Here is a 26,511-nt window from a genome sequence, read left to right as displayed (position 1 = left end):
CAGTGGTCCACACACACACACACACACACACACACACACACACACACACACACACACACACACACACACACACACACGGTCCCACTTGGCCCTGCCTGTTTTTATCCACATGCCGGTTGTGCTGCTGTTTCCTGGTCACACACACGTTTTGCTTTTTAAAGGATGACAACTGTAACTGGGCAGCTTGAATGGAGGGTCTTCATCTGTGGGGATGAGCTGCTTTCATAGACTAAGACATGAGTTTCCATGTGGAACAACATGAGGAGTGATGAATGAGGAAGTGAAGGAGTACGGTGAGAAGTCAGCTGGAGGACAGACAAGGATGATCAAGTTTAAGGAGTCACCAAAGTGCCGTAAAGCTACTCAGCTCTTGCTGACTTGTGCACTGCGTGGTTTTTCTGCTGCTGCTCATCTTTTCATTTATGTTGTGTGGTTTTTGTCTTATCTTCTTAACACAAGCGTTGCACTTGGATTTCATTAGTTGTCATGAAAATGAAGGCATTCAGCTCACCTCTAGGAGGCCTGGGTGAACAGTGGCAGCAGGAGAAGACAACACACCAAAAACACCTTGGCAACTTTACGCCGTGTTACTCACAGGTAAGTGGTGAGAGGGCTGAGGTTGGGTGGCACAGACGATAGTCCCAGCTCTGAGCAGTCCACCATGATGAAGATCCCATCCTCTTCACAGTGGCATGGAGACGGGCACATGCTCGCCACTGATCCCTGCTTGTCCTGGATCCGTCCGTACCCCCAGACTCCAGGAGCAGAACCCAAAACTCCTCGAGCCACGCAGAGAAGCAGAAGCACAGGCACCATGTCTACCTATCCACCTGCCTGCGTGTACACCTGCTTGGTCGCTCTGATGTTTGAGGTGTCAGCTGAGGAAAAGTGAGCACGTCTCAGTCTTTCCTCTCCTCTAAGAACTGACCTGCCTCAGTTTAAAAGCTTCTGACCACCTTCTTCTTCTTCTTCTGCTTCTTCTGTCCACACTTGTCCTACCTCTTCATCTCTTCCTCTCTGCCTGCTAACTCCCTCTCTCTCAGTCACCACTTCATCCCCAAGGGTTAACTTCTTTCCCCTCGAGCTCTCCCTCTACTCTCTCATCGTCTTTATTCCCAACACACAACCCCTCTATCTCACACTCTCCCTCCTCGCATATGTCCCTTGCTCTTTCTGTCTCTCCCTCCTTACCTATTGTAGAAGGAGCGCATGAGTTGTGAATGAGCTACCCTCATTGGCCCCCAATTTAGGGATGGGCTGGAGCATCTCTGGAAAGTGGGAGGGGCCCTGTGACTCTCAAACTCTTCCGTCTCCTTTTCCCTCTCTTCCTTTGCCCCTGTTTTACTTTGCTTAGAAGTTGAATGTGAAGAGAGAGAGTGATTCTGAGAAGGGGAGGGGGCAATACTGTATGTGCTCTGAGACAAGATGGGATCTTATGAATGGAAATGAGACACACTGTTTACAGCTGAAAGAAGAGGAAAAGGGTCTGTGGGACAAGAATGATGGCAGCAGAGTGTGTGAGGGAGAGCTAGAGTGTGTGACTGGGAGTGACTGTTTGGAGGAAGTTGGAATTCTGACACTTCAGCACCCCTCAGTCCCTAGAAAGAGCAGAATCCAATGACTCGTAAGTCACACCTTCTCAGGTTTCTGCTGCTGGATTGTTGAGATCATGCACTCACAGAAACGCTGCTCGCATGCAATGCATGCATGCACGCACATAAACATCCTTAGAAAATACCGGATTGTGAGTGATCGGCGCAAAGGAGCGTGTGCATCCATTTCATGTACACACACACTCCCGTCTATGGAGAGGAGGGTGGATTCGTGGAGTGTCAGCTGCCTCAGGTAAAAGCCTGTCGGTGCTTCCCTCTATTTCTGTGCTCCCATGTCTCCACCTTCTCAAACAATCCCCTTAATTCCATGAGAGCGCCTCACTCTCAGTAGTCCGGACCTCATCTGAAGAAACTTTCTTCACCTGATTCGCTTTCAGTCATTCAGCAGCTGTTCGACTCCAGCAGGTTGTATGTAACTTCATAGGTTGTAAAACTGAGCTTTAAGTGCTGTACACCTGCGCGGGATGTTGCATAACCACGTCATGGTGCATTCTACAGTATAATTATATATATTTGAAATACAACAAATCAGAGAAGGAACTGGCTTGCAACTTAAAAGAAGCGCAGACTTCGCTGTGGTCTGTCATTAGATTTCAGGTTCGAGCAGCAAATCTGAATCAATCGGAAGCTGAAGGAGACAATTACTGATTCAAGAAATGGTTACTTTTCTATCGATGTGTATATTTTATTCTTAGATGTAACAAACATTTAGGCTGCTAAGATCTGTTCAGATCCACCTGGATGAATTCAAACAGCCTGAGAGCTGCAGCCGGAGGAGCTGAGGTCTTCACTCGACACAGAGCCTGCAAATGTTCATGCGAGGCCAAGTGAAGGACAGAACATGTAAATTTATGGCATAAAAAGGCCTTAAAAGCAAAAGCAAACGGGAACTGGTTCTCAACGTGCTGCGCAGTTTGGCTATACCTCCAGCTCGTCGCTGTCTTTCCCCGTCTTTCTTTCTCCACCATTCTCTGTAGGCTGAATAGTTTCTCATTAATTAATTAACATTCCTATGCCACTGTGTTTTCTGAGGGGTCTTTGTTACGGCCCCACAAAAACTCTTTCAGAGCTGTTCTTCACATGGTCCCTCTCTCATGCTCGCTCTCTGTTCTCCTTTTCTTCCTCTTTGTAGTGGAATGTCTGTTGTTGCTCCCTCTGTCCGTTGTCCGTGATATTTTATGGATGTTTTTTTCCCCGGCAGAGGCAATTACCTTTTGGCAGATAAAGCAGCAGGTCGCAGGAGTGCGTGATCTCACAGAACATCCGTGTATAGAAGTCTTTTCAATGGATACACAAACATGCAGGTCATACACCTGCGTTCTAGCCACCTCTCCCCTTCCTGCACTTGGAGCTCTCTCGTCTTTCTAAATGCTCTTTAATTGTCTGCCCCCGGGGGAGCTCTCAAACACACCTACTCTGAAACCTGCTGTGTTCTGCTGCCCGTCTCAGGCTCTTTTCAGTCTCTTAAATCACAAGTAGCATAAAAACAAGCTGAGCACATTACAGCCTTAGAAGTGCGCTGTGTGAAATGGCTTCTGTTCTGACGGGCTTTATCGCCGCCTTTCATTTGCTGTGTGTATTTGCTTGTCAGTGCTTCTCATAGATCTTCACTCAGGCGAAACATCATTCAGGAGACAACATTCAAGTGTGTTCGGTGCTCGACTGGAGCTCCAGCCGAAGAGTTTGTCTCATGTGTCAAAGGAGACATTAGCGTAGAGCCTCTTTTTCCAGTAAACGTTCATGCTAACTGCCCTATTTGCCTGCAAGGATGCGGAATAATTCTTCACAAAACCAGGACTTTTTATCACATTCGCTTTGCATCTCATCATCTGTGCTGTTGCCTGCAGTATCGCCTCCACCGGCATCACTGGTCTGTTTGTTAGCTGAATAGCTGCAACGCTAGTTTTGATGAAGTGTGTTGGAAATGTAACTGATATAACGAGAAACCAGCGGTCAACTTTTGGACGTGACGCTGATCAAATTGTAGATCCTGAAGACTGAGAAGAGCTTGCAGCAGTACTTTCCTGGACTCACTGACACATTTCCATCAAATTGTTTGAGTTCATATGAAACAGCTAAGGCGGGAATGTTTCAGCTTCCCAAAATCATTTTGATCGTTTTCGTCTCTGAAAGAACTGAGAATATTTAGATGAAATTCAGCCTCAACTTGAGGTCGTGTATTTTAAGAGGCCGTTAGAAATAGAATAGATGGTGTTGAGGATCATTGAGCAGCAGTCTGGAGCACATCTACACTTGGATTCTCATACTAGAATGTTCACACTAAGAAAGCTCTCGTCGCGGAGGTTCGTGGTGGTTCACAACAATGTCTCCAGATGAGACGGTCAAACTGAGCTCTTCTCCAGGGCCGACGTTACGGCCCTGTTACAAACGCTAGCGAAGGAGGGAACGAATGCTAGTGAGGGTGAAGCGAAGAGGAAAAGAAGCCAATGAAGGGAACCAGGGCAAATGTGCGTATAAAGGGGAACGATGCCGGAAATGCTAGCGGGGGGGGGGCTTGGTCAGGGTGAATAAACAGCCTTAATCATGACACACCTGTTTGCATGGTTGCAATCATTAATGCCACTAAAAAGTATGTAAGCAGTTATTTCTCTTTCTTGTTCATTCTCCTGCACGCGCGCACGCACACACACACACACACACACACACACACACACAATATCGAATAGTCTACATCAGATCAAAGTCGGCCGTCCTTCCCCTCTCCCCCCCCGTCCTCCTCCTCTCTGGGCTGTAAACACTACCCAAGCAACGGCAGCCTTGAAGACACAAAGACAAGTAGCTACCTGACACCTGACACTAACTTGAGAGCACTCACTGGGGTCTATCTGGGAATAAAACACACACACACACACACACACACACACACACACACACACACACACACACGCACGCACGCACAGCTACCTGAGCTCCTTGCAGCAAGAAGAGTCCATTCAGGGAGAGAACAGAGTAACAGAGTGCAATCAGCCTCCGCATGCACACACACACACACACTCACACACACACACACACACACACACACTCACCACCCCCTCCAAGAAATCATTCCGCTCCCTCTCCTGCCTCTCCAGTCTTGATGTTTGCACACACCTATGTGTGCTTGCTAATGTGCTGGTGTGTGTGTTTGTGTGTCCAGGCCTCTCTGAGGCAGCAGCAGGCCAACCTCGGCCGTGTTCAGCGGAAGCAAGTGAGACGCCGCGAGTTGCTGGTGGCGGCAGGTGTGTTCTCTGGCTTTTCATGGGAAACCACCTGAAAGCCAACAAAAGGTCCTCCACCACCAGCCCCCTCCATCTCTCCCCCGTCACTCTCTTCCTCTCCGCATCTCACAGTACAAAGGAAAGGAATGAATGAATGAAAGGTGGAGTAAGGGGGATGAGGTAAGGGGATGAGGATGCGGGGGGGGGGGGGTGAGTGGACTGAGCTGGTGGAGGTATTTGCCTGTGTGATTGTAAGGGACAATAGTCAGCCTCTGGAGATGTGGTTAGTCATGGAGATCAGGGAAGCTCCGTCCTGGGCCGCGAGTGCTGAGCTCATCACGGCAGCCGGAGGGGCGTCGCTCCTGTAACGTGACCCTCCGTGATGACCCGTCAAGCTCTGGGATTGGAAAGTCTTGTTTAAAACAGAAAAACACCCAAAGTCACCAAAGAGAACTCATGGAAACCCACAATATTCTGTCATGCAGCAGAGAGTTTACCTCACCAGATTCATGTATGTCATATTGAACAAGTTACATGTTCTCGTGTTGCTGTAAGAGTTTGTCTCCACTTAAATACTGCAAAACAGTCATGAAGGACATAAAAATGTGGCTCAGCGTGATGCTAGAGCACTGAAATGGAATTTAACCTCATTACCACAACAACAAGCAGCAAACGCAGGGGGCGGATTTACACCTGGAACCTGGAAATATTCTAGAAAGCTGAGAGCGTTGAGTTTCAGAGGCTTCTCTGCTGGTTGGTGTGAGGGGCACCCGCCACTAGAGGTCAGTGTGAGGACCAAGACTGTGGGTTGGAGCAGGAGGTGACACTCCCCCTCACGGACTTCACTCTCTACCAGTTGAACTATCAGGTACCAACATTTGGCACCAATTGATTTACTTGACTGATTGATTGATTGATTGGTTGGAGGCTGCGACCACGTGCCTCGCCCCAGTCTCTATGCTCCCAGGCTGATCTTTGTTCTGCTCTGGGGCCCCTGGGTGTAACACTTAAAGCAGGTGTAGAAGCTTACGCAGCAGGGTGGTGGTTTACAGGGTGGCGTTGTTCGCTACACACCCGACTCCTACCTGGAGGGCCAGGTGGTGCTTTTTGGTCCTGCCACTACTTTGCCCCACCAGAACAGCCTTCAGAGTCACAGAGGAGCTTACCACCACAGTGAGGTAGCAGCACCAGAGTAGAACCTCAGCAGCACCAGGGAAGAACCTCTGCTGCACCAGAGTAGAACTTCAGCAGCACCAGGGAAGAACCTCTGCAGCACCAGGGTAGAACCGCAGCAGCACCAGGGAAGAACCTCTGCTGCACCAGAGTAGAACTTCAGCAGCACCAGGGAAGAACCTCTGCAGCACCAGGGTAGAACCGCAGCAGCACCAGGGAAGAACCGCAGCAGCACCAGGGTAGAACCTCTGCAGCACCAGGGAAGAACCTCTGCAGCACCAGAGTAGAACCTCAGCAGCACCAGGGAAGAACCTCTGCAGCACCAGGGTAGAACCGCAGCAGCACCAGGGAAGAACCGCAGCAGCACCAGGGTAGAACCTCAGCAGCACCAGAGTAGAACCTCAGCAGCACCAGGGAAGAACCTCTGCAGCACCAGGGTAGAACCTCAGCAGCACCAGGGTAGAACCTCGGCAGCACCAGGGAGGACCAGGTGCTTGGTACCAGTGCAGTTTAACCAGGGAAGTAGTGGAGGAGTGAGGGGCGGTGAGTGAGCGTCTCCCACGACAAGGAGTTTATCTCGCCAGTCTACAGACATCAGGTTTGAAAACGAAGCCGATGGTTCTGTGACGTTTTTGGAGGACTCTCTTCTCTTCCTTCACTGTGATTAGATATCATTGTTCAAGGAGAAGGTAAAGAGATTTTTTTCATTAACCGTAAAAAACAATGTTTGTATTTTGATTCCCAACAGTCAGCTGAGGGTTCCTGATAGGAGCAGTTTAAATGCCCTTAAAACACTCTCACACACACACACACTCACACACACACACACACACATCCTTGTAATTGTATCTTTGTGAGGACTTTCATTGAAATAATACATTCCCTAGCCCCTCCCCCTAACCATCTCAACTGACTGCCTGACTCTAAACTTGACCCTAAATCTAACCTGAACGTGATTCTAACCTCGACCCAAAAACCAAGTCTTGACCTTCAAACGGTCCTTTGAAGAAGTGAGGACCAGCTAAAATGTCCTCACTCGGTTGGTTAAATACGTATTCTAGTCCTCACAAAGGAGCAAGTACAAGAACACACACACACACACGGACTGTAGCGCCAGTGGCGGTGCTCACAATAGCATCAAACAGAGTTGAGCGTCTCTCTGTGGCAGCGTGCAGGCGTGGACCTGTCGGCCTCAGTCAGACTATTACACCATATTAACCCTCATATATCACACTGTCACTTCAGAGAAAACAGCGATCAAATCACAAGCTTTTCCTGCTTCAACAGAGACATCTTAATTTGAAGGATAGAGTAGTGTGTGTGTGTGTGTGTGTGTGTGTGTGTGTGTGTGTGTGTGTGTGTGTGTGTTACACTTGTAAAAGGATCCATGAAAAGTTGATTGACCTCGACATAAAATTTTATAAGTGTGGCAAGAAATGCAAAATTGTGTGTTTGTGTGTGCTTGCTTGCTTGCAAGTTCTTATCTGCAGGTCTTCTATATGCCTGTGTGTTCATGTGCATTTGTGCTTGCATGTGTGAGTGATGAGTTTGTGTGCCGTCTTTGTTGTCGTAGCCACTTCAGCTCGATCGTATCAGCGTGGCGGTGCGGACGGGAATGCTAACAGTGACTGTCTCCATGGCGTCCCATCCATGCAGAACCGAGGAGACGCAACAGAATAGTTGGGGGGTGATTCCAACAATCTTATAAATAAGTCAGTTGCTCTGGTTGAACTGGTTTTGGGTTCAGAGCTGATTTCTAAACTATCTGGTGAAATGGCGCCATCTTCAGGCAGAAGACAGAACAGCAGCACTTCTGCAGGTGAAGAAACACACAACCAGCAGATGGCGACAAACCTTTAGTCTGACTGACTGTTTAAAGAAGGAACCTGAAAGAAGGACTAGAGGATGACACATCACACACACACACACACACACACCCCACTGGCTGACCTCGGACCCTCAACAGGTCATCTGAAGTTCCTCCAAAGAGATGAAGACATGACCAAGGTCCAGCTCGTCAGCTGTGTCACCCACTGGCCTTTCCACACTCCTCACCTGTGCAACAACTTCCTTCATTTGGGCTATTTTCAAAATAAAATGTATTCTGTGCATTTACACTTCATTTATACTGAAACAAACACTTCTAAGTTCCTGTTATGGTTGCAGACTCCAGTTAACGACGATAAATCGACAGCCAATGAAATAATAAACTGCTTATGTAGGAGGCTGAGAGGTACAGCAACGCACTAAAAACTACTAACAGCACACGTGGGTGCCTGTGTGCACTCACAGCGGGGGGGGGGGGGGGGGGGGGCGGAGCACAGTGACTACAGCAGAGTAATGATGTTAATTAGAAGTTGCTACAGTGAATCTGAACTGGCATGATTTGTACGCTGTTGTTATCTTATACTGGTTTTATTACTGTAACAGATTGTAGCTGCCTGCTGTTTACTCTCTTCTGAGTAGGAGTAGTACTCCTAATATTTCTGAATTATGTGGGGAGAGAATGAATACTGTGTGAGTGATATGTGTACTATAGAAGGAAGTATGTGTATTGAAGCAGGCTCAGAGGCTCTTATTTAACTACGCTGAGCAGGAGTCATACACCTGATTTATTTGTGTCAAATCAAATGAAGAAAATAAAGCCTTCTAGTGCCATGAGTCCCACACTCGGGTGGGGACGTGCAGTACAAGCAGTACACACAGTACACACAGTACATGCTGTACACCAAAAAAGCCTTTTGTATCCTCTCAAATCCATCCATCCATCCCTCCATTCATCCATCCATTCATCCATCATCCCTCCATGTTCCCCCTCTTCTCCTGTTGAGGGTGGTGGGGGTGGAGCCTATCCCAGCAGCCTTCCCCCTGGACAGGTCACCAGTCCATGGCAGGGCCAACACATAGAGACAGACAACCATCGGCTCTCCCAGCCACGCCTACGGTCAATTTAGAGTCTGGATTAACCTGGTCCCTCTTGATGTCTTTGGACTGTGGAGGAAGCTGGAGTACCAGAGAGAACCCAGCAGGAACAGGGAGAACATGGAGACTCACCCAGAAAGACCCCGTGCTGCAGCCGGGGCTCCACCCACAACCTTCTTGATGGGGGGCCACAGGGAGGACCACTGCTCCACCGGGCCGCCCCTTCTCAAATTCCCCCAATCAAAAATCTTATCATTTTATCTCTTCCCAGCCACATTCTGCTGGCTCTAGCAGTAGCAGTTAGCCTTGCTGCTGTCGTTGCAAGCGCTGAACGTTCACTTCGATCCATCAATCATGTCATTATCACAATAATCTGAACTCGTGCATCATGTCAGTTTTGTTTTGAAATGTGAGAAGAATGACTTGTTTTGTACTTCCTGTTTGTAGTAAACATACAATTCATATCTAAAGTAACATCTAAAAACACACACACACACACACACACACACACATACACACAGGTGATCTCACATAGCACTCAGGTCAGTAAACCCTGTGTGTATTCATCGAAATGACAAATGTATAATTGGCTCCACTGAACAAAGCAAACAGGAAAGTCCAGAAAATGTCCTAAAACACAAACACACACACACACACACACACACACACACACACACACACACACCTACCTTCAGTCCTGATAACAAGCAGAGTAACAAAAATTACCTGTCTGTGTTTCGCTGGCCAATGAGAAGCAGTTAAACAACTGTTTTTGATGATGTCACAGAATCATCGCTTTAGTCGTGTATTGTCTGCCTGCCATTCGTGTGGTGATGTACAACCTCTTCTTCTCTCCTTCTTTTTGTCCGTCCATGTTCTGTGCTTCTGGCCGGAATTCTGTCAGTTGTCCCTGAGTTTTACTGCTCATGTCATGAGGATCTTTTCTCCGGTAAACAACAAGCAGTATTTATTTGCGTTGTTGTGGTCTGTCCTGCAGTGGGAGAAACTCGTCACGCTCCGTCTGTCACATCGCAGCACATGTTGAGAGATTCTGACTTTGGACAATTGAAATTTAAAGCGATACTTCACCCAAAAAGTTCAATTACTTATTGAACTTCTTTGTGACTGCAGAATAAAGAAAGAACCAGCCATGTACCTGTAGCTTCAAGCTAATGGAGAGTCACGGCTAAGGACATCTAAACTGTCAGGCTGTCCAGTTGCTCAGATATCCACAAACTCGTTGACCTGCTGACCTCCGATTTCACCCATGGTAGCGCAGAACCAGACTTGTTCTAGCTTGTTAGTTTCGTCTTAAACCATTTGTGATTTAGTGAGTTTCCTGCTGGATAGAGAAGACAAGGATGATAGCTTGACAGTTTGTAAACTGACACGTCTGGACAGTTTTGCTGTTTTGTTTGTCACGACTGACACGGGGAGTCAGGAAGAAGTGACACAGCGGCGTGCACTCGTGAGTGTATTTGTAAGCCAAAATACACTTTTTCGGCAAAGTATCACTTTGCACCATTAACAAGTACAATCATATCATTTGCTTTACTAAAGTCTTTCGTGGTAAAGAGTTTACTCCAAACCAATCATCCTGTCGTCTGTCTGGATTCAAGGTTGCAATAAAACAGAAAAAGTCCTGGTGGGGGTGAACATTGTTTCTGACCACTGTCAATCCTCTGCCAGTCCTGATATTTGTGTGTTCCTGATCTTTCAGCACAAAAAGCCAGAGGAGCTGGAACTTTGCAGCTCAAGTTCCCCTGTCATTGACTCCAAGCATTTTGGCGAAGGAGAAGTTACGAGTATCCACGTTCACTCAGAAAGTTAGATGCTCTTCAGTGGAAAGAGGAAGTCTTCTGTCTGGTACACGCACACTGACTCACTTATCCTGACTCCACTGGACATTCCTGAGAAAAACCCAGCAGAACTCAACATTGTAACAGTAAAGCTGTTGAGTGCGTAGTGCTCTGATGTTCACTCACTCACAGAGGAGGAGATTGTGAGCAGGTGATGGCGGTGATGCTGAGCGGTCAGGTGCGCCGTGTTAATGCACCTGAAAGTATGGAGGATTTATCCGATGCTTTTTCACATAAAAGATGTTTTTATTTTCTTATGTTTGCATTTCCTGCAGCAATGATGATTCATCCAGACTAAAATATCTAAAAACTCGGTTTCCTACAGAAGAGAGATCATCTGAAGCTGTGAGGGAAGTTGCCCAGAAACTACCGGAAGGGTTGACACCTTCTTCACCAGGTGTTGGAGTGCCTGCGATGTTCCGTTACCGGCAGCATCACGGGAGCTGCACCCCAGAACCCTCCTGCTTTCTCAAGGGTTTTCCTGGGTTCATGTGACCTCTGTGTGTATGCAAAGGTTCGTGTACGTTTGGGCTCGTCAGAACAAATTAGATGCAGCCTCGGAAAGTTCAACCAGAAGCAACTCTGCAACCTGCAGCACCCAATCAGACTGAGAGATGATTTCCTGAGTGATGGACCAGGAAACTCATCCGTCATCTGACCCGATGTGTGTGTGTCTGTTGTTGTTTGAGGAGAGCAGATGGAGGGAGGGGACGTGTCAGGGGTCAAGAATCTTCTCCAGTTGTTTTTTTAAAGATGGATCTCAACATACGTCACACAAACAGGCCACGGAGAAATCAGCCTCTGCAGATTCTGTACGCAGCACAATCACGCCAGCTGGGCTTTCAGTCCCTGTGAGGCACTCGGCGGTAGTGGTTAAGCGGTTAGCGGCTTCAACATGTCTGACCTTATTGTGTGCACAGGCTAACACCTGCGGTTGTGAGGTTGTTCGAGGTGCTGAGGGATGATTGAGATGCAGCTTTGTGTGGTCCAGCAGTCGTGGTGAGGCCTAGCTTGTCTGCTAGCTTGACCTTAGCTCATCCTTCTCTTTGCATCATTTATTTTTCTGTGTGTTTAGTCCCAGCAGCTCTTGATTGCATAACCTACACCAGCTCGCTCTAAAATCCTTCAACATGTCGACTGGCAGCATACCGGTCGAGCAGCGACACGATCTTTGGCTGCGAGCCATCCAAGGATGCAGCCAGGTGCTCGTTCTCCCTGCAGCGCAGTACCACTCCTGAACTACCAGCAGTCACAGAGCCGCTGTGTCTTTGTTGCCTGTGTGACCTCAGACTGATCGCAGAGCGCGTGAATGGAAATCAGCTCATTGGCCGTTGTAAGAAGCAGAGCATGAATGTGAATGTGTTCATGTCTCTGACGTCTCCATGAAGACCATCTGTGTATCGCAGTCGAAAACAATCAGCAACATCAAACCACAAACACTTTATTTGTCCTATTTAAGATGTCAGCTCTCATTTGATCCCACATCACTCGGTGAAAACACAGGATTTTGATCGTGTATGTATCAGATGATGCCTCCAGGAGAAGACGACACAAAAACCTTCTCCGAGCATCGCCCAGACAGATGTTGCGTGCGAGTTTCCTGCTAACGAGGCGACTCGCTCAGATGTGGGAGGCTGATAGAAGAGACAGCCATTGTTTTGGTCGACGCTCCCTTCATGACAGCAGCTGCGGCTCGGAGGTGTGAGCCTCCAGCAGAGGAACGCGCTCTGATATGGTCAAGCTGTGCTTTCATGAGTGTGTGGGCAGGGAGCAGCTTCAGAATGGCCCATCAGAACCCCCCAGCCCCTTCACTGTGGTGACGAGATGGAACATCTCTTGGCCTTGATTCATCCTGGGATGAAGATCCTCTCTCTCTGGAGCTGTGACTGTCTTTGTCTGCTCTTATCTCACTGTGAAAACACATGATTTATGAACAATCTTTGCACTGGAGCTCATGTGTTGTTCACATAAGGCCAGTTGGCTTGTGTCTGGTTTATGAGTGTTTATTGAGACCACAGATTGTAGGACAGCCACCTGAAGGACACTAACTATCTTCCGTGGGAATGCAAAGTCCCAGCAGTTCCCAATCCCATTCCTTATCTTCAGCATTCCCGTATAAATGATGTATATGATGGTCCTGATCGCCAGAGCGCTCCTCTGCCACAGACAGCAGGCAAACAAAAGGTGATAAGTGACAGGTTGATATGATTAATTAAGAGAAAATAAAAATAGGGCTCCTAGAGGAGCCATGACCCCAAAACAGGCAGCAACGCCGTCTCCCGGAACAACAGACGTGTGAAAGTGATGTGTGGAGCCTCGACGCCGCCACCACATCTCAAACCGTCCTCTCAGGATCCAGGTTGCTCACCTGTGTCACCTGGCCTCCGTTAGGGCCCTGCCCTTGGGAGTGACCTCAAACATTACCCCTGCAATAACACACACACACACACACACACACACACACACACACACACACACACACACACACACACACACACACACATACACACACACACACACAGTGTATTCAAACTGTTGGTCTTAAGGGAAAATGACAGTTACATCACTTGTCAGCTTACTAACACACAGACACACACATGCACAACACACACAACACATTCTCCGTTTTTTACAAGGGTGAGGGGAATTCCCAGTTACCTGCATGCATACAGGTGATTTGCGTACGTTCACTAATCTAGAGGGTTTGGCTATAACTGATATGCCATTACACCTGGACACACACACACACCCACACACACACTGCTTTGCTCATCTTTAACTCATGTTGATAAGCCTACATGAAACCGTTCAGGTACTCCAGCACCTCAGTGGTCAACTATGAACTGTGTGTGTGTGTTTGTGTGTGTGTGTGTGTGTGTGTGTGTGTGTGTGTGTGTGTGCGCGCGCGTGCATTCACCTGCCACTGTGATCGTTAAACATCACCAGTGACTCCTTCACTGGACAGCTGATCAAATCTCGCTTGCTCTCTCTTACACAAACACATTTAAGAGAAATATGCAAAGTTAATTAAATTCACACTCATTGCAAACAAAGTGATACTGTTTGCAGGACCTGCAGGTGTTTCATATGCATGCGTGTTAGCAGCCATGGTGCCCTGGCTGTAGCGGTGCTGATGTCACGGATATTTGTGTGGCAAATGTGGAAGACGGTTTATTGAGAGCAGCTTCAGATTTACCCCTGGCGAAGTGTCATTCCTGCATCTGAAGGGTCCGACGTCTCTGGCCTTATCGCCTTGTTTGAATCTCCCAGGTGCAAAGAAAGTTAGAGGAATTCTAACCGTCATCCGTTCCACTCACACTCGGAGGGTTTTTCCGAACACGTTTGTCAGGTCCTTTTCGAAAGCTCTTGAGCAGCTTCTTTACAAGCTGACAGGTAGTAACCTCGACTACTCCTCTGTGTTGGGAAGTTCTTCCTGTAATACTGCTGTCTCTTCCCACAAATGAATGAGTCTAAAAAGTTGGCTTACCTCAGCTCCTCCACCTGTCACGTTGATTACGTTTAATTGACTCTAATCACACCCAGTGTCTGGTTTTTACAGGCTGAACTCATATTTTCACTTGCTGGCTCTCATTTCACGTCTCATTTCTTGGTTCTTTCAAAAGTGATTTGTTTGTTTAATTCACCAAATTCCTGCTCTGTAACGTAAAACCAGAGCCAGAAGAAGTGAGGCTCCACGTTAAATGACTGTCCGTGTATACGATGCCCATCCCTGGGCTGGACTGGACCTGGGGGGCGTTCAGGTTGGCTGAGGGTTGCTGACAACTAGACTTTTAACTTTAAAAGCAAATTCTTGATAAGTATGAACTTGTAAACGGTAAACGAGAGTGAAGGAAACCACGCCATCTTTAAGTGCAGGCACGTCTCACAGCCCGGGATGCAGAGTGAGCAAGATTGATTGACAAGATCAAAACGTGTGCTTGATGTTTGTGGTGATTTCATGGCGGCGGTGTCAGCAACATTGACCTCCTCGCTGGAGGCGTGAACGCTGGTCAACGCCAAAGCCAGCTGAGGGCAGAACCAGCTCCTATCAGCCAGGGCAGTGTTGCGATGGTGTGTGTCCATGTTTGCTTGTGGCGAGATGGAGTGCGTCATTGTGCTGGTATGTAGCAGCATGGAAGTTGTTCAGATGACAATGTACACATGCAGTATAAATACATGGTGCATTGACAATTGGACACATGGGTGGTAAATATGTCTTCCTTTAAATTAACAAATATTAGTACCACAGTATAATGATTATGGATGCCAATGCAGTGTACTGGGTTCCCTGTGGATGTGTGTTCAAACGTGTGTTCTCTTTGCGCTTTTGTGTGCCTGCAGTTACGTCGTGAGGGGTGGAGGTGCGTGTCGTCGGCATCAGGTACGGGAATAACGCTTGATGTTTCACGGAAGCTTCTTTGTCTGCCTCACCAAACAGGTTTCTCCACTGCTTTTATCCTCCATTAAAAAAATGTAAGCGCCCTCTTGATATTAAACGAGCCAACAGTTTGTGCTGAGCGAATCTTTTGTGATCAGATTCATGAATCGTTCCAGATTTGAGCCGCTTCTCATCGAACAGCTGCACCTCTAAAAAACGTAGACAGAGTTCACAAAACGTCGCTCCGCCCATCCAAGAAAGGAAGCAGCCACTCTCACTGGAGGGTTTTTTGTGAAAATTAAAACTGTGTGTGTGTGTGTGTGTGTGTGTGTGTGTGTGTGTGTGTGAGGTTAAATCACTGCCACCAGCTGCTCCTTTTCACTCACTTAGAAGAGAGTTTTAAACATAACTTGTACTTCTTGAGTACATGTACATGTCTGAGGTACTGTGCCACACCACAGACAGAAAGCGTTGCACAATATTCACATTTTACTACAGATCTTTCCTGAGTAATTGCTGGTATGATATATTGACCCGCCACGCTGTGTGTACTCCATCTGTTGTACTTTGGCGTGATGGATTTCTACACTAAACCTGGACAAGCATCTCAGTTATTGACGCCGTCCGTGGAAGCAGTTTGAGGTTTTATCACGCTGAGTGATCACGGAGGTGTAAAACTCCGTCTGCTGCTCCTGCCGCATCCTTCTACAGGACCAGAAGGTGACAGGTTCTGGTGCTTGATCCAGCTCGTCGTATATCTGGGTTTTAATGATTCCATTTGTATTTTGAGGTTACATAAAACACACAGGAAGGAGATATGGTTGACCGGTCACCAGCTCACCATGGAAGCCCGCCCAGGGATCCATGAGCCAGTCGACCTGGTCTCCATGTGTCTGGACGGTGTGAGGAACCGCACAATAACAGAACCTCCAATGGTTTACATAGGATTTGTGGTTCAGTGGAAACTGGCAGAGCATCTCCTCTGGGCTTTGTTACAGTTCTGCTGTAATTTCTAATTGAATCATTGTGTTTCATTTGAGAACAGAGTTTCATGATTGTGTTGCTTTGTGCTTGTGTTTGTACTCGCTTCCTCTGGTCATATGTGTTGTAGTAGCATCCTCCGGGGTCTCGGCCTGAACTCCTGGCCCCGAGCGCATCGTTAGTGTCACGTTGTCTCTGCCACGCCATCATTACAGTCTTATTAGTGGAATTTTGGAAAGCCCTCAACTACACCCACCCTGCAAAAGAAGCCACATTATTAACTGTGAATCGCATCTGCAATGACAGCAGAGTACCAACAATAAAAAGTTACATTTTCTCTTAAATTTTAGAAATGATGTCACTGACATCATAGGTTCCTCCACCGGGGTTAGGAGCTTCCCCTCAGCTGGAGGAACAAAGTCACTATTAGAGTTTCAATTAGGCAGCAGATTTGCGCCTGGGAAGGTTTTTGAAGGAAGTTGTTTTTTTTCTACTTCTCTAACGAGGTCATCAGCGAGCTCCTCCCAGCACAGTGCTGCCAAAATGTTGCAGCATATCTGAGTCGGATGAGCTAACAGCGACACATTGAGTGGATGATGAGGAAGCCACTTATAACACGTCACAGGTGGAAATGTAGCAGCAGGCTACAGGGCCGCATCGCTAGCACGCTGATTGTGCTACGATCACCTTTCTGGTCAGAATTTCCCCCTCAGTCTCTCAGGTGCGATAAACTAATGCCATTTCATCACAATCCCAGTGCCTGCCTGGGACAGCAGAATGAATCAGGTCACCCAGGTGCCCCTCTCCCTCGCAACAGAGCTGCCACATGAGCCACGGAACGCCTCCGCGTTCAGGGTCTCACGTGCCTGGTCGACCAGCTGACACGGCCCAAACAGGAACGTGGAGCTGCAGGTCAGCAACTTGCAGTGAAGGTCTTTGTGGTCCAGTGTTGGTGAGCTAACCTGGGCTTAGCTGGTTCTAGGATGTTACAGACAAATAAAACACTGTAAAATCTCATCTTACAACATACAATCAAGAAAAAAAATCAGTGAGACTACAAACATGGCATCCTGGCTGGCAGCTGCAGGCTCCAGTGATCAGTGGGACTGATGAACATATTTCAGACACCTGGGTTACTTCAGATAACCAGAACGAAGTATTTTTTTTATGGTGTATCTTTTTCTGCATTCACTTCAGCTGTTTGGGAGATTACTGCAGTATCACAGTATTACTGTGAAACTCCAGTAGTACTTTTATATGTACTAAAAAAAAAAACTTCAGCCAACCTTAAGAGGGTAAAGACTGAATTTCCTTTATGGGTGAACTTTCCCTTTCACACCGCTAACAAGGAAACTGGTCCAACTTTGTATTAAGACATTAAGTAACATGCTTTCATCATGAATTGCCTCACTGATTAATCACATGAAATGACAATAGAGAGCCTGAGAAAGCCCTTTCCCTCTGAACATCGTCACTTGAGGTGGATGGTGATTGGTCAGAGGGACGGTGGGAGGGCGTGTCAGTGTGTGTAGAGACTATAAGAGCGGTGACACCCAGGTTGAGCATCGTACAGGTGAGCATTTCCATTCTCACTCCTCCACCCTCCATTGCCTGAGGATATTTTACAGCACTGGCAGGCTCAGGAGCACAGCTTCAGCGTCATAAGGTACTGCAGTCCTTCATCCGGTGAGGTTGTGTGTCTGTGACTGTGAGTGCGTTTGCAGACGTGATTGTGACAGCTGACAACTCTCACTTCCTCACAGATGTCAATCTGTCGCTTCGATTGTGCTCTGATCTCAGCGGCTTCTCTTTCCATCCAGATTATCCGTCAAGAATGCTGGCAGCGATGGGGACGGTGAGTGCCATATTACCTTTCATTTAGCTTTTTTTTTTTCCAAAGTACTACTCAGTACTTCTACTCCTTACAGTCATGCCAAAACTGCCTTTTTGAGGTGAGCTGACTAAACAATTGTGCTCCGAAAAAAATCCTCGTCCTGTCAGTTCCAGCGTGCTGTGTGAGGGTAAAGGTCACGCGTCTGGACAGCAGACACACGACACTGTTATCTACACGTTATCAGGCTGCTGGACGCATAAACACTTGCATAAATTTGGTAGTCAAACTAAAATACACACATCTGCTGAGGTGAACACAGAACAATGCAGCTCTTCCTTCAATGACGGTCAGCTTACTGCCACGTGTCATGACACTAGTGTGCGTGACTGGTCGACGGATAAAAGTAAATCAGTTATAATATTTTGTAAATAAATTCACAGCTTATTTGACATAAATGCATGTGCAGATCTTAGAAAGTAACGACTGACTGCAACAAAACTGCAACAGGAGGTAAAAAGGATGACCTCCAGTCATGACTGAGACGATGTACACGCCACCCTTCCCCCTTTGAAAATGATAATGATAATACAGAAATAATATCAGCGCTGAAGTTCTGTCCCGCCTTTTTCAGATACCTTCTCTGGCTGAGATCCGGCTGGGCGGCGGTCGGGGGTCCTGGAATGGAGTGATTCCCTCCTCCTGCCCCGAGGTGGACCTGGAGGTCATCGAGGAGTACCTGCAGGAGCATTCCCTGGAGGTCACGCCTGCACACACACCTGCCTCGCCTTTGACCGCTGTGGCACAGCACACACACTCCCACCAAGGCACCAGGATTATAGGTCAGTGGGATGTTTGGTGGTGATGAAGATGACAATGATGATGTGGTGTGTGTGTGTGTGTGTGTGTGTGTGTGTGTGTGTGTGTGTGTGTGTGTGTGTGTGTGTGCATGTGTGGAATTTTTCTAATATCAGCCCAACTGTTCTTGGCTCCGTAGAGAACAGCTGGTCAGGTCATGCGTATGAGTGGCACTGTGGATCTCACACTCCAAACAAAGAGTATGAAGAACAGGCTCCGCCTCCAGCCTGGCCCAGTCCCCATGCCAACCAATGGGTGAGTTGAGTTCAAAGACCCCAACGCACAGTAAATCGAAGCTCTGTTAGAGTTGAGTGCTTCCACCGTCCCTGAATGTTGGTCATTCTGCCGCTGGCAGCAGCTGTGAATGACCTACCTGTGTTCTTTAGGACTTCGTTACGTTTTCCTGCGAGGCGGCCAGGTACATCGACTCAGACTCTCAGTCCAGTAGCTCCCAGTACCAGGAGTACCAGGAATACCAGGACTCCCCGTCGCCATCCTCCGACTGCAGTGGCAGGGAGAACGCACACCCGCTGCCTCTCACTGCACTCTCAGGTAAACACACTCCTCTTCACATGTGCACTTTGTGTGTGCCCTGTCTGAAAACATGTACATTCACACACGCATGAGTCATTGTCACCTTACAACTGGATTTACATCCTCTTTCTCCTTGGCAGGAAAGAGGAAGGAGCGTTTGTTCCAGTTCCTGTTCGAGATGCTCCAGACGCCATCGATGCGAAGCTGCATCTGGTGGGTTCAGTCGTCCTCTGGCACCTTCCAGTTCTCCTCTCAAAACAAGGAACGGCTGGCGCAGATGTGGGGCCGCCGGAAGGGGAATCGCAAAACTATGACCTACCAGAAAATGGCGCGGGCGCTGAGGAACTACTCCCGTACCGGCGAGATTCACAAAGTCAAGAGGAAACTCACGTACCAGTTTGATGAGAAGACGCTAAGAGGCCTGCAGGGGGATACCAATGGCGTCTAGGAGGCATGAAGAAGAACGCGTCAAAGAGCAAAGAAGCAGAAGTGGCGTGGTGGATTGTTCACTCACGTTCCTCCTGCTCGTTCAAAGATCCGGCCTGTAGAAGTGAACGAATACTGAGTATTTGAAAAGGCAGCAGATAAAACACTGTACTTATGAGCTCAATGTGTGAAAAACATAAAGTAAATCTAATAGGTTGTCATACGATATCTACTTTGTGAGTAGAACTTTAATGACTCTCCAAAAAAAGTTGTGTGCTTTGTGTTTGTGATTCTATTTTCAGTAGGAATCATGTTAGAGACGTCCAAACAAAACAAGTTCATGTAAATATCGACTGTCACTGAATAAAACGATCACACTCGCAGTCCAAATCAACATTAAACGTGTTCGTTGTGTGGTTTGTCTCTTTTTTTGGGAAAAAATACTCTACAGTCACAGTACTGGGACTGAGAATACTGAGCTGAAGACTACAAAGGTTTACCAGAACTGACAACTAAGTGAGGATCCGATTGAAAGAAAGTTAACCTCTCAGCTTCGTCAGCGGTGACAACAGTCGTTGCTTCTAGCATGAAACATCAGCTTCCTACATCTTCTCAAGTACAGTTTTGAAGTTCTTGTACTTGACCGCAGTATTTAGTCCTTCTTTTATTCCAGTACATTTCAGATGGAAATCTGCATTTATTTGACAGCAAGAAGTTGAAGAATTTAGAACACGAGATTGTTACAGTTCAAATGAGTGTGAATGTTATAAAAGGCCAAAGGTTATCAGGCATTACTGTGGTTCTTTTGTGTTTGAATTCCCTCTCATTGGCCCTCAACATGACACATGCTCGTATCTCGTGTCCTTCCTCCGCCGCGGTCACACTCATAGCTCCTGGTGTGTGGACGAGACTCCTGGTGGCTGCGATGGAGGAGCGTTCATCAGGGTCGGGAGGAGATTTCCTCCCTAATGAGACACAGATGGAGCCTCCACGCCTGCGTGGGAACCTATAAAAAGCTTCTGTTCAATGCTTTGCTGCTCATTTGTAGCCGAGAGCCGGATCGTAAAAACCAAGCCAGGATTATGGTGGATGTCACTGTGGGATTAATCTCACCTGTGTGTGGCCTTCGAGGAACCCAGACTCGCTAGTGTGTCTGTGTGTGCGTGGTCAGCCATGGCTGAGTGGAGCTGGCTGGTGTACACAGTCCTGGAGGTGCTGATCGCTGCGGCCTGTTGCCTCGGCAATGCGTTGGTGATGTGTGCCGTGTTTGTTGGCATCCGGGATTCTCTACGGGAGCCAACATTCTGCTTTTTGGTTTCCTTGGCAGTGGCGGACTTCCTGGTGGGTGTGGCTGCAGTGCCCCTGGCCGTTATGTTGGATGGGTGGGTGAATTTGACCCCTGACCTCTGCCTGCTCTTCAGCTGTGTCGTGCTCGTGCTGACGCAGGCCTCTGTTCTGTCCCTGCTGGCCATCGCTGTCGACCGCTACCTTCGGATACACGAGCCGCTCAGGTGAGTTTGAGTCTCATAACAAGTTTTGAGGTAAAAGAGCTCACACATCAGTGATTCTCAAGGGGTGGGCTGTGGCCCCCTACTGGGCCAGGATCTTAATTTCTAATCAAGAAGTTTGAAGTTGCCACGATGATGATTAAGATGATGATTAAATTAGGAATGATTGAAGAATTGAGGGCCGATGTGGATACCAGTGTTTGACATCATGGTTTGACTGACAGCTGATGCCAATACTGACTGACAGACAAAAGAAATCATCATGAAAACAAATTGTAGGGTTTTATCGTTTCACACTGACAGATAAACGCCGTCCTCAGTCGTATATGAACACAATCATCGTGGTCAGCAAGGAAGAGATATGTGAGCATCCCTGGATGTACCGTGATATTTTTGTTGGGAAATTTAATTTATAAATGTTTCATTATCAAGTGTCAGTCGAGGTACAAGTTTAGAAATACAAGATTTGCACTTGCGTTCTTACATTTTACTTCACCAACTATCTTTATGTGCAGGGAAGAATAGTTGGCACTGCGTCGTAGATAAAATTCTGCTGCTGAAGAAAAACAAGATTGTTGGGGAAGAGTTCATGTTGTGTTTGATGATTAAAGGTCTTTGTAACTTTTCAGCACAAAGCCACAATCATCTTGATCTTGTGAATGTCTGACTTTGAGAACATCCACTTGCTGCTCTGGTGAACGAACTCTTTCTGGTTCTGGTTCTGGTTCTGGTTCCGGTTCTGGTTCCATCTCAGGTACAAAGCCGTGGCCACACAGAGGCGGACCTGGTGGGCTGTGTCTGTGTGCTGGATGCTCTCATGTCTACTGGGCTTTACGCCTCTGCTGGGCTGGAACAACCATTCTCCTCCCTCTGACTCCACGAACACATCCTCCTCCCTCACCATCCCTCCCCCCTGCACCTTCCTCTCCGTCATCTCCCTCCCCTTCATGGTCTACTTCAACTTCCTGGGATGTGTCATGGCGCCTCTGCTGGTCATGGCCTTCCTCTACGCCCGGATCTTCTGGAGCCTGCAGGGCCGTCTGAAGCAGAGCTGTCCCCACACCCAGGCCTCTCTGCTCAGGGAGAGGAGGCTGGCGTGCTCGCTGGCTCTGGTCCTGGTTCTGTTTGCCAGCTGCTGGATTCCTCTGCACCTGATGAACTGTTTGCTGCTCTTTCATGGTCCTCAAGCCATCACCAAGGGAACGCTGTACACAGGTAGGTTGCTTTCCTGGTCCTAAGTGTCCAGATGGTTGTGTGATGTGTTTGAGTTGTTTCTCTGTAGAAGTTTTCATCCAGTGAACTCACGTCTGCCTGTGACACCCTCATGCTTCCAGGTATCCTCCTGTCCCACGCCAACTCAGCTGTCAACCCTGTGGTCTACGCTTACCGCATCCCAAAGATCCGACAAGCCTACAGTCAAACCTGGAGTCGCCTCCTGATGCGGCTTAACTGTTGCCTTGGAGATGAGCGAGTTGGCCAATCAAAGACAGCAGGACAAGACAATCACACAAAGGCGTGCAGGTCAGGAGAGGAGGCTCCTCCTCCTTCCTGAGTAAAACAGGACCTTGTGTAAATGCTATGACATGTAAGCATGAGGGCTGAGGACACGCAGGCTCCCGTCAGCGTCTGAGTCAGGAAAGTCACTGCTTGTTTGACTTTTACTGTCATCCAACTGGATGCCTCGTCTGCAGTCTTTCCTCAAGTTCAAGCGTTCTCCTTAAGCTCCACTAGAGGGCGATCTAGGCAAAGAAATTCAAGACAGTGGTACTCACACCATGAAGTACCCTATCACATATTTCAAGGTTTCAAGGAGAATTTATTTGCAAAGTATGACTTTATTGAAATGTGCATATTGTAACAGTTTTAATTAAAGCATCACTCTTCCATCACACATGTAGCTGCTGCTTATCTAAGCACAAACTAGCGACGCCGGTGTGTCGAATACTCATGAGTGCACCATGAACTCCTCAGGGAAGGCAATAGACTGTATAGTTATCACCTGAGCGGGGTGCAGTCCCAGCCACCAAACTATACAACCTACTACCTCACCCTGACAGAGCCCAAAATCAAACACACGGGGTGGAGAACCTAAGTTTTCAGAAATAAAAAGTCGTCACCAAGCGTTACGTCGACTGCTGCTTCACGTGTGTGTGTTTGGACATCATCTGGAGACAACAGTCGTGAGTGGCTGACTCAGCTGTCTCCTTGGGAAAGACAGTAGATTGTATAGTTATCTAAAGAAGAGGTTACACAACCCCACAACTATTCAATCTACTACCTCAGCCCCAAGGACAGCATCCCCGCCGCGCCATCATCAAAGCTCCACAAAGGTTACGTTCCTGCAACGGTACAAAAGAGACAGTGGGAGTTATCTTAACCGCTCTCCTCTGTAAACATACATGCAAGATCATCAAGTCTAGAGATACAAAATATTGTTACCTGTTGTGTTGAATTTCAAAAGAAAAAAATTGTTATTCTGTATTTAAAGCATCTTGTTTAAATAGTTTCCTGAAAATGGTTGAATATCATGACTGGTGGCTGAGAACTGCTGGTGCTTCTTATTAACGAGTCTTCATTCTGCCAAGATTCTGAGAACTGATAATTACTCCTTTTAAAAAGACCTTCAGAGATTTTGCATATTGGCACATCGTCACCAATCAGCCAGCCGAGCTGAAAAGATACCCACTCCAATAAAATAAATCAAAGACAAATTATTTAACGGGAAGCATACATCGCAAAGTGAGAGCACTAATGTGTGAAAGCCCAACAAACAACTCACTGGCTTCCTGAGACTCTGGCATGTGATCGAAAGAGAAAAAAGGAAAAGCTGCTCGACTCTGAGCCAGGAATTCATTTCCGTTTTTGCCAAAAACTGAGCTCATTCCAGTGGGCTATCCCTGAGTAGGCTGGCTGCTGCCTCTGAGATGGAGGTACACACACAGATGCCTGCAAATATGGCTGCCGCCAGCTGCCTCTGATTGAATACAAGGCTGAGATTCTGTCCCCCAAAACAAAACAAGGAAACACAAAATGGCGTCTGGCACATCGGCCATTTTAGGATTGTTTAAAAACATTGTGCGGGCTATCATTCAGTTTTTTTTCAAAGTGTCTTGATGAAGAAAGAGCGGTTCTGTCGGGAGTGATGGAGAACCAGAGCTGAGCCAAGAGCAGAGACAAAAGCCAAGGAGTCCAGACAGCAGCAGACTAACACAGGTACACAAACACGGACGTCACCGGGGCGACTGCAGGTCGACAACATTCACGCCCTGCACGTTTGTCATGAACAGTTTTGTTTTCAACAACAATCAGCAATGCATAATTGCAGGAATCTCACTCCAGACCGGATTTTTCTCCCCCTAACTTTTTCCCCGGCTCCACTCTGACAGCACGGAGGTCTCGATGGGCCGGCAGGGTCACATGGCAGCGGCTGAAGGGTTAACGAGTGCCAGACTAAATGCCAGACCTGGGCCTCAGATAGACGGAGGAAGGGTTGGGATGTATGCTACTTGCATTAATTAGCAAACAGCCCCGACCCCTGAGACTTGGTCCAGACCAGCTTGTACTTAACATGCAGTAGACCCCGCTAGTCTGATTAGAAGACCAGACAGACAGAAGGGGCTTGGGGGGTGGGGGGTGGGTTGGCTTGATGCCCGACTCTGCCACCATGCCAGCGACAGATCTACAAGATCTGTTCGGTCGCCAAGAAATGCCCCCTGACTGGCGCTGTGTTCAGAGGCAGAGCGTGCTCAGATTAACGAGCATTTACCAGGACATCAACAGACACCGGCGATTCCTAAAATAGATAAACATTTACAATGGTCAGGTTTTTTTTTTTTTCCTCTCCAGATTTTAAGACTAAATGATTGTGGGGGATTTCTCTGCTTCGGAAATTCTGGCGCCCCGTTCCACGAAAATCTGTTTTGGAAACATCATGTGAACTGGTTCGGTGCTGTTAGTGATCATGGATTTGGCACGATGAGGGGGCGCACACGGCTCCGCTGAGACAAATCATTTTCTCTGTCAACAGCTCCAAAATAAACGTGCTTCAACCCAACGGGGCAGCCAAGAGGATTTCGAAGAAACGACGGGAATAGGAAGAAATGCGGCCTGAGGGGTTCGTGTCATTTGCCTACCACGCAGCCAATCAGAGCCTCCATCACAGCCCAGCTTCAGATACACGCTTCGTTTTCACATGGGCGAAACTCCGAGACACCAACCCCTCGTCCCCATTTGTCCTCGACGATGCTGCTTTGCTGGTCTCAGTCTGTATTTCTGGAGACACTTTCCTGTATTTCTGTGTTAATCTTTGGGGGGTGGGGTTACACGTTTCCTTTGGGTTTTCCAAAAACTCTTGAGATTTGACGAACTGGAAATGTTTTCTTTTTCACTAAGTTTCAAACAGATGTTTTACACTTCACTTCCTGCATTTATAAAGACGACAGCAGATTCCGTTACGACGTCAAACGTCTGTTTTGCTTTGATTCATTTCCGTAATACGAATGCGAAAACTTTCAAGTTTTGGAGGCCTTTCAATAAAATTGATAAGTAACACGGAGCACCGTACCCACAGTACATACAACACCTACGATACCTTCGTCAGCAGTTCCTGAATGTTTGTCTTTTTTTGATAAAATCCACTTCACCAGAGTGAAAATTACATCACAAATCTTTTTGTTTGCAGGCACGTTGGTTTTTGACACCCAGCGCTACAGAACAGACAGAAGTCATTGTTACGATCACACTATTGACTCTAAAATAACCACCAAATGTAATTGCCAATACTTACAAACTTCTAAATCTGTGGTGCTCTCAAAATATCATGAAATCATTAAAAGACAACAATAACACCTCCATCTCAGAAACCCGGCAAATATCATGACAACAAATATTCTGGAGACAATAGGTCTTCGCTTCCTCCCCTCCTCCGTGAAAGGAAGCAGGATTTGTCAGATTAATTCCTCACACAATGCAAACGACGTAAACACACAAATTAATTAGCAAATCCCCAAACACACACGGAACAGCCCGTTGCCAACCGAACTCCTCAGAGTTGGAGCAGGTTTTCACAGGAAGCAGAGGCAGGGAAATACCGAATGCATTGCCTGGTCCTTCGGTCCGCAAGACACAAACACATACACTGTGTGTGAGTATGTGTGTGTGTGTGTGTGTGCGCGCGTCTGTGTGGTGGGGGGCAACCAGACGATTGGTAA

General features: G+C 47.5%; 3 protein-coding genes across 3 annotated transcripts in view; 2 read left to right on the top strand and 1 right to left on the bottom strand.

Moving 5' to 3' along the window:
- The window catches only part of lgr6 (leucine-rich repeat containing G protein-coupled receptor 6), a 39,513-nt gene extending 38,324 nt beyond the window's left edge, over window positions 1-1,189 (bottom strand). The window contains exon 1 of the mRNA XM_086214893.1: window positions 596-1,189. Within this exon, the coding sequence (XP_086071019.1) occupies window positions 596-816 (221 nt within the window). The 5' untranslated portion in view covers window positions 817-1,189. The remainder of the gene's footprint in view (window positions 1-595) is intronic.
- A 16,536-nt stretch (window positions 1,190-17,725) lies between these two features.
- LOC147256683 (uncharacterized) lies at window positions 17,726-20,171 on the top strand. The gene is made up of 6 exons (XM_086212822.1): window positions 17,726-17,810; window positions 17,965-17,999; window positions 18,610-18,817; window positions 18,973-19,088; window positions 19,220-19,385; window positions 19,508-20,171. Exons 2-6 carry the CDS (start codon window positions 17,979-17,981, stop codon window positions 19,813-19,815), a joined length of 819 nt encoding a protein of 272 aa, XP_086068948.1. The 5' UTR covers window positions 17,726-17,810; window positions 17,965-17,978; the 3' UTR covers window positions 19,816-20,171.
- Window positions 20,172-20,704: 533 nt separating this feature from the next.
- Window positions 20,705-22,853, top strand: LOC147256682 (adenosine receptor A3). The gene is made up of 3 exons (XM_086212506.1): window positions 20,705-21,304; window positions 22,056-22,516; window positions 22,636-22,853. The coding sequence occupies exons 1-3, from the start codon at window positions 20,967-20,969 to the stop codon at window positions 22,851-22,853; spliced, it is 1,017 nt and encodes a 338-aa protein (XP_086068632.1). The 5' UTR covers window positions 20,705-20,966.
- The last annotated feature ends 3,658 nt before the right edge of the window (window positions 22,854-26,511 follow it).

This window comes from Aulostomus chinensis, chromosome 9 (assembly GCF_037954235.1).
Source record: "Aulostomus chinensis isolate RoL2024-O1b breed Wild chromosome 9, RoL_Achi_v1.0, whole genome shotgun sequence".
Lineage (NCBI taxonomy): Eukaryota > Metazoa > Chordata > Actinopteri > Syngnathiformes > Aulostomidae > Aulostomus > Aulostomus chinensis.
This window is presented reverse-complemented; position numbering and strand designations above follow the sequence as displayed.

What these genes read in the sequence shown, in the direction of transcription:
- LOC147256682 (XM_086212506.1), top strand. Translation starts at nt 20,967, where the DNA reads ATGGCTGAGTGGAGCTGGCTGGTGTACACAGTCCTGGAGGTGCTGATC. An exon ending in CGGATACACGAGCCGCTCAG is followed by an intron (nt 21,305 to 22,055) that starts GTGAGTTTGAGT and finishes GTTCCATCTCAG; the next exon opens with GTACAAAGCCGTGGCCACAC. An exon ending in CAAGGGAACGCTGTACACAG is followed by an intron (nt 22,517 to 22,635) that starts GTAGGTTGCTTT and finishes TCATGCTTCCAG; the next exon opens with GTATCCTCCTGTCCCACGCC.
- LOC147256683 (XM_086212822.1), top strand. Translation starts at nt 17,979, where the DNA reads ATGCTGGCAGCGATGGGGACG. An exon ending in GTCCCCATGCCAACCAATGG is followed by an intron (nt 19,089 to 19,219) that starts GTGAGTTGAGTT and finishes TGTGTTCTTTAG; the next exon opens with GACTTCGTTACGTTTTCCTG. An exon ending in GCCTCTCACTGCACTCTCAG is followed by an intron (nt 19,386 to 19,507) that starts GTAAACACACTC and finishes TCTCCTTGGCAG; the next exon opens with GAAAGAGGAAGGAGCGTTTG.